Raw genomic sequence first — 15,978 nt, 5'->3', positions numbered from 1 at the left:
CCATCATCACCTAGCTGTGGAGAGCCACCTATTGAGGGAAACGGGCATGTTTACCAGACCCAGACAGATGTGCTTGAGTGGTTATCTAAATGTGACCCCTAGTGTCCAACTTTCATGGCACTCACAGAGGAAATAGAGGGGCTGTGATAGGCTGGACGAAATGAAACATTAGAGCTAGAAGCATTAGCGAGCATCCGATCCAGTTTCCTATTTTAAAACAGTGATTAAGGCCCAGCAGTGATTACGTGACTTTCCCAGAGTCAGACAGACTGTGGCAGAGCTGGAGTGGAACCCAGGTCTTCTAAGTCCTGGTCCAATACTATTTCCTGTACCTTTGAGAATATTTTCCAAAGACTGCTGCTGGCTTTAAGTATTTCATTGTAGGATCTATGGAAGATTATAAAAAAAACTTAGTGTTTGTTTCCTATGAGCTGAATCATAAAGAGGATATTGACATTATTTACTTGATCTGAAGCAGTGCTAATCAGTGACTGAATCTTAACTTGTTCATGTTAAGAATTGTTCAAAAGATTTAAACCCTTTTCCAATTTTTTCCCCATTGCACACCACACGTTTAAGTGACTGATTATGCCATTTCTTCTCAGCCTAAAGGTTTATAGTGATTTGCAAAGGAAAGAAAACAACACACCGTGTAAAAGGAACAGTCAGGGTGGAAATCAGATGGACCTGTTCTCCCTAGATTCTCCATCACGGCCATTTGTATCAACAGCTGTTATTTTCTATCCATGTTCTGTCCTTCTGCCCACAGCCTGCTGAGTGAAGCCAGAGGGCATCATGCCACTGTGCACGTTGGTTCTCCTAGAGACCCAAATGACCCAACCTCAGCTGGCTACTCACTGCCATCCAGGAGTATTGGGGTCACTCCCTCTCAAACTCCTTCCAACAGCTCTTCCCCTTTCCAGTGTTCTTATGCTTCTATCCCCTCTCCATCCCCTCAGTTTAACGAATGATCTCCGTCTCAACTTCACTGAAGAACACTCAAGGCCATTCCACATGACCTAACAAAACTTCCCTTTCTGTCAGTTTATAATGCCTGTTTATCTTCCATCCTTTCTCAAAGGAAGCAATATCCCTTTTCTTTTCCAAGTCTAGTCCTCTGTTTGTGCTATAAATCCTCCCTAGGACAACGTTCCAAATTATCAAAGTTCCTATCTTTATCCATTTTCCTTTCTCTGCTTTCTGACTTCTCTCTTGCCTAGAAAATTGCCCAAATTTCCTTTAAACATAGAATGCAACATTTTGGCCATCTCTTCTTAAACTCAACCCCATCTCTACCCTTCTTTTATTGATAAATTCGATCTACTGTCATCACCTCCTTAACCCCTTGTAATCTCAATTTTATCCAGTAGCCTCCTGAAATCACTTTTCTAAATAATTAAAACAATAGAGATTTAATCATTAGGACCCAATGGCCAATTCTTAGTTTTTAGTTTTCCTTGACCTTGCTACAGGGTTTTGTTCACTCAAGAAATATTTACTAAACATCTATTTGGCAAGGCCCTGAGCTGAGCCCTGTGGGGAATCAAGATGAATGAGGCCCTGCCAGGAACTTAAAAGCTAGTAGAAGAAATAAATACAGAAATGCATTAAGGAAATAATTTTTTCTTACAGACCCAGCAATTTGATTACAAAAGTCAATGATACTTTTTTTCACATTATTTTGTGTATATGTCTAATCAACTGAGTTAGAATGAAAATTCCTTGAGGAAAGAGACCTTTTTCTGCTGTCTCCAGTTGAGTCCTTCATAGAACCTTGGTCCTGAAAAGTGTTTGTGGTGGTCAGCTTCTCCGACGGCCCCAAAGATCCTCACATTCTGGTAGCCATGCCAACGTGTAGTCTCTTCCCATATTGAAGAGAGCTGGCCTACGCCACCAAAAGGATACTGAAGAAATTATGGTTTGTGACTTTTGAGACTTGGTCATGAAAGGCAGTATGGCTTTGCCTTGCTTTCTCTTGCAAGATCATTCACTCTAGGAGGAGCCTGCTGCCGTGTCATAAGAATACTCAAGCAGCCCTATGACTGAACAGCAAAGTGACCTGTCTTAGAAATGGATCCTCCAGCTCCAGTCAAGGCTTCGATGACTGCAGCCCTAGCTGACCTCCTGACTGCAATATTATAAGAGAACCTGGGTCATAACCTCTCAGCTGTTACCAAATCCCTACCCACAGAAACTGTGTGCAATAATCCATGGTTTTTGTTTTAAGATGTTAAGTTTTTGAGTAATTGTTATGCAATAATAGATAGTTAATTCAGATTTTAGTACCCGTAGGTGTAATATTGCTGCTTTAATAAAAGTCTGAAACATGGGAATGGCTTTGAAACTGGGAAGCAGGCAGAAGTTGAACAGATTTAGAAGAAAACGATTAGAAAACTTTACAGGTGCTGACAGTAGAAGCTTGATAGCCTTTGAGGAGGCTGCAGGTAAGGCTTAAAAGAAAGGAAGGAAAAAGCTATTGGAAATTAAGAAGCAAGTTGATCCTTCTTATGAGGTAACAAAATGTTCAGCAACATAGTATTTATTAGAAAATATACCTGATGAACGGACTGATCAAAGGAGATTTCCAGTCAGCGTTGAGGAAGCCACTTGGTTTCTTCTTGTTGCTTATGGTAAGATTTAAGAGGAGAGAGAGAAGCTGCAGGAAGAACTGATAAACACAGAGAGCCCAGGAAGTGTTATATTTAAAGTTCCCCAGTTTGCCTTTCTAGCAGATGTTTTTGAAGATACTCTCAGAAAAATATGGTCTAAAGATGAAGCCAAGGAATTGACCATTAAATCCTTTAGGGTCTCAGAAAGATCCCAGGTTGTGCTTAGAGAGCTATTAAATCAACAGGGCAGCTAAGAAGTTTAAAGATGTTGGCCCTTTGCAGTCTAAGAAAAACTCAAGAAGAGAAGGGCTTATCTTAAAGCAGTTTGTGGATGTTGCTAATGGAGTGAACCCCAATAGAACTGCAAACCTACAAAGTTTTATCAGACCCACAGACTATATTTTCAAAAATATAGCCAGCTAGTGTTAAAAGGGACAGAGATACTACAAAAAAGCAAAAGCAGCCTCTTGACTCAAACTCCTACAGGAAGAAACAAGCTGAGAAAACAATACAGCTACCTTTGTTGAGCTACCTTTGATGGAAAAGGAAAGATGACTCAGAGAGTGAAGCTAAGAGTCGCTGAGGACCATGCTGGGGAGGAGCGGCATGCGTGGTGAGGTCTCCTGTGAACAGTCTGTGATGAACCGAGGCCTCCTGCCAGCAGTCATGTGGAGTGAGAAATCTTGGAAGTGGACCCTTCAGCCTCTGTCAAGCCTTGGATGACTGCAGTCATCCCACTGATGTCTTGACACTCAAACACTGTGTGAGATAATAAATACTTATTTTTTTCTCAAGTTTTAAGTGTGAGGGTCTTGTGCAATGGACTGATAGGTAACAAATTTATGTTCAGTAAATATTTGTTGAGGAAATTAAATAAATAATATCTCAAGAAGGAATATACTCAAATCACCAGTATGTTTCATAATTGTCTTTAAAAATTTCCTAAAATGTATATGACTAGGCCATCGGCAGGGAGAGAAATTGAGTCTTGGCCCTGTTTCTTCCGTGTGGACACCCAGTACAAAGCAGAGGCACACAGAGGCATCACGATCCGCTTTTCCACTTGGCCATTGTTGTCCTGCTACTTGGCTGCTCAAGGGGTGTCCCATGTGTCTGTGGAGGGGCGTGACAAAGAGATTGTGGCCTAGGAGATCATAGCATACAGGGGCGAATGCTCACCGCCCTCTCTTTCTCCCTCTCGCCATCCTCCCTTTGTGCTCTGAATTTGTGTTTTTCCTCATTGCTCTGTTTTCTGAGATAACATAAAGAATCCAAGCGTGGCAGGTGAAAGTGATACAACCAGGAAACCCTATCTTATCTTTATACCTTTAGAAGTATTCCTTAGAGCAGGAAGGGTTTAAATACTTGATCCCAAGACAGCAAACATAGATGTATCATTACAAGAAGTCAGCAAAGAAGAAATAATCCCACTTCTCAAATCAGTTCCCTGGAATTGATGGAACGTTATCTCAGAAGAAGAGAATGATCATCAGATTGAGAGGTTGAAGGACTCAATGAGAACAGTGCTTTCACTGGGCCTGTATTCATGTGTCTAGCCCAAAGCTCTCCAGAATTCATGCCACTTTCTGAAAATTCCTAATGTAAATTGGTACCTTGAAGAATACGATGTTGTTGTTTTTTACTTCTACTAAACCCAACAGTGAAAGTGAAAGTCAAGTCACTCAGTCGTGTCCAACTCTTTGCGACCCAAGGACCGTAGCCTACCAGGCTCCACAGTCCATGGGATTTTCCAGGCAAGAATACTGGAGTGGGCTGCCATTTCCTTCTCCAGGGGATCTTCCCAACCCAGGGATCGAACCAGGGTCTCTTGCATTGCAGACAGACGCTTTACCGTCTGAGCCACTAACTGTAATCCAACAGTACTGATGTGGAATTACCTTACGAGCTGAAAGATCCTAAAATTAGGCTTGTATTTTGACTGAAAACAATAAAAGCCCTGCAGAAAATGGCTTAAACAGGTAGGAGCTCTCTCAAGTGAGAGCACCCAGGCCTGAGCAGCCCGGGCTCCTTTGGGCCTCCGGTTCTGCCATTCTTCAAACACGCTGCTCCAGGTGGGCGTCCCGGTCACCTTCCAAGCAGAAGAAAGGGCACAAAAGACAGAACGGGCAAGTTAGTCACACCTGTCCCTTCTGAAAAGCTTCCCCAGAACCCATATCCACAATTCCATCCACTTTTCAGTGGCTGAACTGGGTCACATGATCATTCCTACCTGTAAAGGAGTCTAAAAGGTGAAGTTTTGGTTTTCTTGCCTCTTCAACAGAGAACAGGAAGAAGGGAGTTGTGAGTCTGCCACACCTCAGGTTGAAAGAGATCTTGGGTAATTTGGTGACTCTGTCCTTCTGCCTCACACGAGATTGATTATTCCCTAAACCCAGTTCTCTCCATTAGAGTATGTAGTGAATGTTGAAATACAGAAAAGTGTCTCTTGCCCTTCACAGCAGAACAAAGCAGCAAGAGTTGTCTTTTAGAAAACAGATGCCTTGGGAGTTACCTCACTGGGGGTCAAACCTGTCCTCTCAGCAGCAAAGGTGATTATTTTTCTTAATTACCATTGCTTCACATCTTGTTATGTGAGCTGTCGGCATCTTAATTTAGCTGATGACTTTCTACAATCATTTTAGATTTATTTGGGACCTAATTTACTTAACATAGCTTTTGCTGTGAAAGTTAATCAGGGGCCCCAAAACTCTTAATTAGCTCAATATTTTACAGTGAACACTACCCTGAGGAATGCTTTACAAAAATGATGACAAGGCACAGGGTCTGTAGCTTTCAGAATCAATAAGTTCCCAACTAATGAATTAAGAAGGTCTTGAACTTACACTTCACTACCGGGTTCATGCAGCAGATGCACAAATGAGCGTTTGTAAAGGTAGCTGGTTCTTCATAGAAATTTTCCATTAACCCAGCAGCTCTCTGTAGTCTTATAAATAACGATTAAAGAATGTGCACCACTCAATAATTAAATTGATCTTGTTTTTGCAACCATTTCTTCAACTATTTCTTTTGAGACAAACTGTTTTGCTTTGTTTTCATGTTTCTACCAGCTTGATATTAGTAGAAATCATTGAAGTAAACAAAAACTCTCTGTTGAAGTATCTCTCTATATACATCAACTAGAGATAAATTCAAAATGGATCAATGGAACAGAATAGAGAGCCTTGAAATAAACCCATACACCTCTGGTCAATTAATCTTCAACAAAGCAGGCAAGAATATACAATGGGGAAAAGAAAATCTCTTCAGCAAGTGGTGTGGGGAAAGTTGAATAACCGCATACAAATCAATGAAGTTAGAACACTCCCTCATACCACACACAAAAATAAATTTTAAATGGCTTAAAGACTTAAGTATAAGACATAATACCATAGAACTCTGGGAAGAGAACATAGGCAAAACATTCTCTGAGATAAATTGTACCATTGTCTTCTTAGATCAGTCTTTCAAGGCAATAGAAATAAAAGCAAAAATAAACAAATGGGACCTAATCAAACTGATAAGCTTTTGCACAGCGAAAGAAACAGTAAACACAATGAAAAGACAACCTGCAGACTGGAAGAAAATATTTTCAAATGTTGAGACAGACATGGGTTTAATTTCCAAAATAAAGAAGCAATTCTGACAATTCAATACAACAAAAAACCCAACTGAAAAATGGATAGAAGACCTAAATAGACTTTTCTCCAAAGAAGACATGCAGATAGCCAACAGGCATATGAAAAGATGCTCTTCATCACTAATTATTGAGACGTGCAAATCAGAACTGCAGTGAAGTACCATCTCACGTCAGTCAGAATGGCCGTGATTAAAAAGTCTACAAATAATAAATATTGGAGAAGGTGTGAAGAAAAAGGTACTCTCTTACACTGTTAGTAGGAATGTAATTGGTGCGGCCACTATGGAATTCAGTATGAAATTCCTCAAAAAACTAAAAATAGAACCACCATAAGGCCCAGCAATCCCACTCCTGGTCATATACCCCGAGAAAACCATAATTCAAAGAGATACATGCAGCCCAAAGTTCATTACAGCACTATTTACAATAGTCAGAGCATGAAAGAACCCAAACGCCCATCGCCAGAGGTATGGATAAAGAAGATGTGGTACGCATACACAATGGAGTATTGCTCAGTCATAAAAAGGAGGAAATAACACCATTTGCAGCAAAATGACTGGACTAGAGACTGCCACACTGAGTGAAGTGCGTCATACATAGAAAAACAAACATCGTATGACATCACTGATGTGTGGAATCTAAAAGGGGGTGTACAATGAATTTACAAAACAGAAGGAGAGTCACAGATGTAGAAAACAACTTTATTACCAGGTGATGGAGAGGGGAGGATAAACTGGGAGATTGGGATTGACGTATACACACTGCTATATATAAAATAGATAACTAATAAGAACCTGCCATATAGCACAGGGAACTCTATTGGAATGATATCACTTATACCTGGAACCTAAAACACGACACAAATGAACATATATACAAAATAGAAACAGACTCCCAGACATAGAGAACAGACTTCTGGTTGCCGTGGGGAAAGGGGGGCGCTGAGGGAAGGATTGGGAGTTTGGGTTAGCAAAGACATACTATTATATATAGGACATATATACAAGCTATATAGGATGGATAAACACCGAAGTCCTATTGGATAGCACAGAGAACTATATTCAGTGTACTGTGATAAACCATAATGGAAAAGAATATGAAGAGTTTACATAAAAATATATATATATATATAACTGAGTCACTTTGCTGTTCAGCAGAAATTGACACAACATTGTAAGTCAACTATACATCAATAAAATTTTTTTAAAATGCAAGGACCCATCCTCATGTAATTTATAATCTAAGACTGAAAATACAAATGTAGAGGAACAAGGTGAAGTCATAAAATAGATACAATACTTAAAAATGCAAATATAGTCGCCCCACCAACTATGAGCATCTTGCATGTACCTGCCACCTTCACTACTAAATATTTAAATAGTGCCCTGAAAAAGTAGAAACTCAAGGAATACTTGCTCACTAAATGATTTTCATAGTGATACAGAGTACAAAGGAAGGCAGGAAGAATGAGAGTATGCAGAATATCTGGCCTAGGGTAGGCAGGGAATATAAGCTTGCAGAAAGACTGAGATTTTTCATTTTCTCCCAGGTAGAGAATTGCAGAAAACCTGAGACTTAAAGGAGCAAGAGAGAACATATGTCTTGGGCAGGGAGCGGAGTCTGAGAGATGAGGGAGATCAATCCAGGCTTCCAGGTTTTAACCTGGAAGGTGCAGAGGATGACGTGTGGACTTCAGGAGAAACAGAGAGAGAGGTTAGGGAGCAGGGAGAGGTCAAAAGAAGGGAAACATTCTTGGACTCTGATCTCAGTTCCCTTACCCCTAAAATAAGAATCATACTTTTTCTGACTGTTTCAAAGTGGTGTTATAAGGATTAAATGAAATGTTGTGTGAAAAGTGTTTTCAAAACTTAAAAACACTGTATCAATATAACGAGTCCTTTTAAAGCTATTTTTGGCACTGGAACGAGTAAGGAGGTGCCACCACAATGGGAAATGCAGCGAGTGGCATTACGAAGGGATTGCAGCCCTCAGGAATAAATGAAATGGCTCACAGGCACTTTAAAGGGTCACAGTAGGAATCTCAGATAGCCTGTATTTTTAGGGCCCCAAACTTCCTGAAATGTTTTACATAAACTGTGTTTATCACTGGTGAGACCTTACAGGGAATAAGGAGCCTGAGACTCCAGAAATTAATGGGTTTATCAAGTACACACCTGGTTAACAGCAAGGTTAGGACTAAGCTCAAGCTTCCTGGATCATCATTGAAAGCTCAGGCCACTTCAGGAAAACCCTCCTATATGATTTAAAAAACCATCAGCATCAGTTTCCTTTGTTTCAAGGTACAATTTAATGAGCAAGAACAAGAAGAGATGATATTACTTCCCTGGACTTCTGATATCTCATCTAAGAACAATTTTCACAGGGAAAGTAATGGGCACCATGATTTATCTAAATTGGTTTCCATTTTGCAGGGCCAAATCTATTTTCCGGGGAGGAAACTAGCTGCTTATGGCCTCCCTATGAAGTTCTGCACATGGATTTGACAAGATGACAGCATCCTAATGGGCAGCCTGTCCAGGCTTCATAATGAAACAGCTAGACCTGTATTAGACTATAGAGGGGTTCCATCTGTTCAAGAGTTTCTCTGCTTTGAGCTCGACTTCTTTATCTTGCAACTGGGCAAAACAATGACTTAGGTTGTCAGGCTCAAGAGTTTGTCTTAATCAGTTCAGACTGCTATAAGAAAAATATCACAGACTGGGTGGCTTAAACAACAAACATTTATTTCTCTCAGTTCTGGAGGCTGGGAAGTCCAAGATCAAGACACCAAAGGGCCTGATATATTTTGAGGGTCTGCTTCCTGGCTTCTAGGTAACTTCTCCTGCATCCTCCTGTGGCTGAGAGAGGTCTTCTCTCTCCCGTCTCTTCCTATAAGCACACTAATCTCTTTCACGAGAGCTTCACTCTTATGACCTATTAATAATTACCCCCCTAAGGTCCAACTTTCAAATACCAACACACTGGAGACCAGTCTTCAGGATACGAGTTGGGGGCGTGTGTAGTGCCAGCATGCAGTTCATAATACAGGCATGCGTGGTTTTTCTTCCTTACCTTGCCTATGTGACCTGACACTGACTTTGTCTGATTTATATCCCTCCAAGAAGTATAGGCAATGGCCCGTTTTTTATTTCTATTACAGAGATCATTTTCCTTCCTACTGAGATAAGAGTAGGATGAATATGCAATAAAAATAAGTAGTTTTGTGAAGTAAGCACTCAAACTAATGAAGGCTTGTTGCCTGATAGAGGTGACCTTCTTCCTGCTTCACTGTATAAATAACTAATTTTACCCTGGCAAAACCATATTATAAACTTTTTATCAAGGAATTACACATGCATAATTAAATTGTACACATATTTGCAGATTTTTGTGAACCTTAGAAAACCAACTTGGAAAGAGATTTCATATTGCTTTTATGATCTGCATCACATAATTAAGGCCTTAATTATGCACTAGTTCTTTTCATGTCTAAGGGTTTTGAAAACCCTTAGAGTTGACGACCATAAATAGCTGATGAGGTAAGGAGAGCCCAGTTGATGAAGAGCTATAAATGTCAGGTCAAAGTAGATGATACCTGCAGGGAAATATTCTGGAAGCTGCTGAAATGGTCCAGGTGGAGAAATGTCTGAATAATGGCAAAGACAAGGATCAAGGGAAAGACAAGAATCTAGAGATATGTAAAAAAAAAATACCATCAGTGGGAATCTCACTGGAATGGAGAAGGGAAAATACGATGACTCCTAGGTTTCAGGCATGGATAGTTGCATCATTATCCAAAATGAGAAATGCAGCATGATACAGAGATTTGATGTGGGAAGAAGTAAAGAATTTCATGTCGGATATTTTGAGTTTGGGGGAATCTAGAAAAAGTGTCCAGTTAGAAGTTACAAATGTATGGGCCAGTCCACAAGAGAAGAGGGAAGTGTGGAGTAGGGGTTTAGACTTTGGGGTTGTAGATCTAAGGCAGGCCCATGAAAGAACTTGAGAAAAAGCTACCATAAGCTTAACAGGTAAACCAGGGTGATACTCTGAGGCCTGTGGAGGTGGGAACACAAGATGGTGACTGTAGTCAGTAAAACCAATAGCCCAAAGCCTCAAAGAGATCAAAAAGTTGGGGGAGAAAAGGACATCAAAAGGATGACTGGTGATTCGGACTCAAGGAAAGCCAATGTCAGACGGGTGACAGTGTCCAGGGTGCAGCCACAGGAGACGCTTGTCCCAGTTGGATCCTGAAACCTCATTTCTGCAACATTACCTTTCACCTGAGTCTCAACTTCCTCTTTTTTAAATTCCTACCTTCTTCCGCTTCCATAATCTCATAATTCAACCACAGTTTAACTCACTGTTACATACTCTCTGTTTATCAGTTCCTAACATAGGTTCTGTTGTTTGTTTCGACTGGGCTGATGAAGCAGTCTTTATTGGCCCAAAGGAAAAAAAAATGAGGCTATCTGACCAAAATATAAAGCTGGTTTTCTGCAGACCAAGCAGAAACTGTAGGGTATAGCCTGATTTTCCAGTGTTTTTGTGTTTTAATTTGATGCCATTTACAGATGATAAATGCTGTGTGAGTGATAACAAAGAAAGTTAAAAGGATACACTTCATGGAACAACAACATCATGCTGCACGTCAGTGTAGGGAGGACAGGATGCTGGTCACACCACATTTGCACAGGTCAGATGATAGATGGGGATGGAAACTTTACCATGCATGCTGGGAGGAATGGATATTTAGCTGGAAAAGAAAGGAAGCCAGAGGCACAAATAATTGACAAAGTACTTTAATATTGCTGCAGTTAAAAAACAGTAATAATGACTGATATTGATGGAGCCTGCATCGGGCACTGAACTCTACATAAGCTTTACATGTATTATCTTGTTTAATACCTAAACACATTTAAGAGATAAATCCTTCAAGCTAGGTTTTATTAGCATACGAACTGGGAACTTCCACATGTTCAAGCTAGATTTAGAAAAGGCAGAGGAACCAAAGATCAAATTGCAACATCTGATGGATCATTGAAAAAGCAAGAGAATCCCAGAAAAACATCTACTTCTGCATCATTAACCAACTAAAGACTTTGCCTGTGTGGATCACAGCAAACTGTGGAAAATTCTTAAACAGATGGAAAAACCAGACCACTTTGTCTCCTGAGAAACCTGTATGCAGGTCAAGAAGCAACAGTTAGACCTGGACATGGAACAACAGAATGGTTCAAAATTGGGAAAGGAGTACATCAAAGCTGTATATTGTCACCCTGCTTATTTTAACTTATATTATGTGAAATGCTGGGCTAGATGAATCACAAGCTGGAATCAAGATTTGGGGGAGAAATATCAACAACCTCAGAGATGCAGATGATACTACTCAAATGTCAGAAAGCAAAGAGGAACTAAAGAGCTTGTTGATAAGAGTGAGAGAGGAAAGTGAAAAATCTGGCTTAAAACTCAACATTCAAAAAACTAAGATCATGGTCCCATCTGGTCCCATCACTTCATGGCAAACAGATGAGGGAAAAGTGAAAATGGTGACAGATTTTCTTTTCTTGGGCTCCAAACTCACTGTCAACACTGTGAAAAAAATCACTGCAGCCATGAAATTAGAAGACACTTGCTCCCTGGAAGAAAAGCTAGACAGCATATTAAAAAGCAGAGACATTACTTGCTGACAAAGGTCCATATAGTCAAAGCTATGGTTTCTCCAGTAGTCATGTACTGGATGTGAGAGTTGGACTCTAAAGAAGGCTGAGCACCGAAGAACCAATGCTTTCAAATTGTGGTGTTGGAGAAGACTCTTGAGAGTCCTTTGGACAGCAAGGAGATAAAAGCAGTCAATCCTAAAGGAAATCAGTCCTGAATATTCATTGGAAGGACTGATGCTGAAGCTGAAGCTCCAATACTTTGGCCACCTGATGCTTAGAGCAGACTCATTGGAAAAGACCCTGATGTTGGGAAAGATTGAAGGCAGGAGGAGAAGGGGACGACAGAGGATGAGATGGTTGGATGGCATCACCGACTTGATAGATGTGAGTTTAAGCAAACTCCAGGAGATGGTGAAGGACAGGGAAGCCTTTCATGTTGCAGTCCACGGGGTCACAAAGAGTCAGAAATGAATTAGCAACTGAAAACAATAACAAAGAGATAAAATAATAACTAACACAAAAGTCACTTATTAAGTGCTTCACAACAACATTATGAGTTAGGTATTATTATCCTCATTATGCAGATCAGAAAGCAGAGGTATGAGAGGAACCCATTCCAAGTCAAGCTAGTAAATGGTAGAGCCTGAATTTGAATGATGCGGTTGAAAGTTAGAGTCCAGGTCTTATGCAGTGTTATCATAGGCACTTTACAGGTGAGGATGATAACACACAGAAACTGTGAGCCACCGAACCACAGTTAACAGAGATGAAGTGTCATTTGAAGCCATTGGAAACTAATGAGCAATTAGGAGGCAAATTGTGATTCAATATAATAGTTACGACTTGTCTAACTATCAAAGTTTCATAACAACAGGCACCTCAGTGGGGTTCTGAATTCCCTGTGCCCAGTAACACCCAGGAAAAGAAGTAATAATACAATAACATCTTTGGTTTACATCCGCTTTATGATTTCCAAGGTGCTTTATAGGGAGCCTCCCTTTCTTTTGGACTTGATGGCCCTGCTGCTTGTTTCCCACCTACTCTGGTCAAGGACTTCAAACCGCAAGCAGATTATCTTGCCCTGCCCACTAATATCCACTGTCACTGACACTTGAGCTGGTTTCAAATGGTTGCAAAAGGTTTTTGACAACTGAGCAGCATTTGATGAACCATTAAGCTGTATTTGTGCATATGTGCTCTTCGTTTATCCATCTGCTCATTCAACTAGTGGTTATTGAACATCCATGATGTGCCAAGCGCTGCCTGGGTGCTAAGGATACAGCAAGGAAGAAGGCACAGCCTATGTAGCCACAGTTGTCCACAGCCCACTCATAGTCGACCCATCCTGGAGGTCACCTCCAGACAGGTCACATCCAGGCCAATGGCTTTCAGCCACTCTGTGCCTCAGGGTTTTCTCTGGCCCTGGCATCCTTGGCCACTGCAGAGGAGCATCCCTCAGCCCAGGGGAGGAGGAAGCTAGTGGATATGTGCCCCAGCTTCCTTGCCCTTAGGCGGGACAAGGTGATGTACGCCCTTTATAGACTATTCACGCCTCGCCCCCAACAGAACTGAGCCCTAGTTCTAGAATCCAAATCTGAAATGTCATTCATGCTCTGTCCATTGTCTCTCCATTCCCTGTCTCACTTCCTCACTTGCTCACTGTGCTTCTTAGGATCATTTCCTAAATAAACTAATTACACCCAAATCCTTGTCTCAGAATATACTTTGGTGGGGAACCTGCCCCCCAGGGACTTTTGACTTAGTGGTTAGGACATGTGTATTATTATAAGGATGCAGATTCACTTGAGTGACCACAATGAGAAAATCAGAGGTGCCTTCCTTAGGAAGGACAGATGCTGAGTAGCTGTCCCTTTCAGCACCTTTAGGTCAGAATTTAACGTGGAAATTAATGCCCAAGGACACCTGCAGAGCAAAGCCATGCTTGAGCACCCTACTGAGAAGCCATGCTCTGGCACATGGAGATGGCATGTCCAAGTGCCCTGGAGGCACCATCATCCATCACCCGCACAAGAGGAGAGAGGGAGGGGCACAGGAGCAAAAAGAGAGGTCGTGGTACATGATCTATAAAGGCCCGATTTAGCCACTGACTGTCCATGTCTTCAGTGGGAAGCACACTCTGACGCAGCTGGACACGCTGCCCCTGGACACAAGGTCACTCCTGCAGCAGCTTTGGTTGTTGGCTGCTTAAATCACTCAACCAATGGGAAAGTTAAGAAATCTGGGACTTCATGTCCCCAAAAGAGAAGCATCAGGAGAAAAGAGAAATAGCATCTGACAAGCAGCCTAGTGTCCTTTTATACCAATGTCCTTGAAATACAGATTTAAGCAGATGGAGATCACAACCATAGCCTTCTCTAAGACCAACTGGTGTCCCCTTGTCAGCTGTGATTTATACTGAGCTATTGCAGGGTAAGCTGGAGGGGCTGCTCCCCACTGAATTTCAGTTAAGTTTAAGCATGTCTAGCAAACTGTTGGAGAAGGTTCAAAACGAGTCCATATCATAAGCTGATTTACATGAAGGTTTTTATTGTTATAGGGAGGAAGCTTTGAGCTCTGCTCTCCAGGTAAAAGAAAGCAGACATGGGTTGTCTGCCCCTGTCAGGCCCCCATTTAAGTACTATGGGGAGGGCTTCAGAAAGAGGCAGAAGGCACCACGGCCTGAAGCATGCAGTGGCTTGTGGAGGGCCCTGTGTTAGCAGTGGGCAGAGTGCATGAAGGATGATCCTCTCCATTCAGCCCTGGAGCATGGCAAGGTGGTGAAGCTGGAGGAAATGTGGGGCCATGAAGCCATCTCCTGGGACTTTGGGTGCAGGGAACCAGTAGCCAGACCCGCTTGGCTCGCAGACTGTGTTGGAGCAGCCGAGTCTCCTCACATGGGTGATGGCTGCGGATCACTATGTGGGGATGGAAGAGGAGGCCCAATACAATTCTGAAGCTCCTCTAAAACACCCTCAAAGATCCCAGAAGTAGCTAGCAGATGTTTTTTATACAGGCAGAGAAAGAATTTGATGTCTTTTACATGGAATGAGAACTAAATTTGTAATTTTCTAAATCAAAGTTTGGGAAAACTGGCCCAAACTTGTACTGGTACATCAAGGAGAGGCTGACCCAATCGAGAGCCGCCCAGAAGCTCCTGGGAAATGATAGGCAGGTCTGCGTGGTCTTCAAGGGCCCCAGACTTCAGTCAGACCCTGACTCAGTGGAACCTGCTGCCTCTGGTGTGGACAGTGAACTTCTTTCCAAAGGCCAGTTATTCAAAATTTGCCTTTAAAGATTTCCAGCTCATTTTAGGGGGTCTTAACTCTTATTATGCAGAGTACACCATGAGAAATGCTGGGCTGGATGAAGCACAAGCTGGAATCAAGATTGCCAGGAGAAATATCAATAACCTCAGATATGTAGATGACACCACCCTTATGGCAGAAAGTGAAGAGGAACAAAAAAGCCTCTTGATGAAAGTGAAAGAGGAGAGTGAAAAAGTTGGCTTAAAGTTCAACATTCAGAAAACGAAGATCATGGCATCCGGTCCCATCACTTCATGGCAAATAGATGGGGAAACAGTGGAAACAGTGGCTGACTTTATTTTTGGGGGCTCCAAAATCACTGCAGATAGTGACTGCAGCCATGAAATTAAAAGATGCTTACTCCTTGGAAGGAAAGTTATGACCAACCTAGATAGCATAGAAAAAAGCAGAGACATTACTTTGCCAACAAAGGTCCATCTAGTCAAGGCATGGTTTTTCCTGTGGTCATGTATGGATGTGAGAGTTGGACTGTGAAGAAAGCCGAGTGCCAAAGAACTGATGCTTTTGAACTGTGGTGTTGGAGAAGACTCTTGAGAGTCCCTTGGATTGCAAGGAGATCCAACCAGTCCATCTTAAAGGAGATCAGTCCTGGGTGTTCAGGACTGATGCTGAGGCTGAAACTCCAATACTTTGGCCACCTCATGCGAAGAGTTGACTCATTGGAAAAGACCCTGATGCTGGGAGGGATTGGGGGCAGGAGGAGAAGGGGACGACTGAGGATGAGATGGCTGGATGGCATTGCC

At 41.8% G+C, this 15,978-nt stretch overlaps 1 protein-coding gene across 1 annotated transcript in view; it reads left to right on the top strand.

Moving 5' to 3' along the window:
• Positions 1-964, top strand: part of LOC104998456 (nucleolar protein 6-like) — a 5,601-nt gene extending 4,637 nt beyond the window's left edge. The window contains exon 4 of the mRNA XM_010853610.1: positions 960-964. Coding sequence (XP_010851912.1) covers positions 960-964 — 5 coding nt within the window. The remainder of the gene's footprint in view (positions 1-959) is intronic.
• The last annotated feature ends 15,014 nt before the right edge of the window (positions 965-15,978 follow it).

The sequence above is a fragment of the Bison bison genome, unplaced genomic scaffold (genome assembly GCF_000754665.1).
Source record: "Bison bison bison isolate TAMUID 2011002044 unplaced genomic scaffold, Bison_UMD1.0 scf7180017864329, whole genome shotgun sequence".
NCBI classification, from domain to species: domain Eukaryota; kingdom Metazoa; phylum Chordata; class Mammalia; order Artiodactyla; family Bovidae; genus Bison; species Bison bison.
Note: the sequence above shows the minus strand (reverse complement) of the source record. Positions and strands in the feature narration are given on the sequence as shown.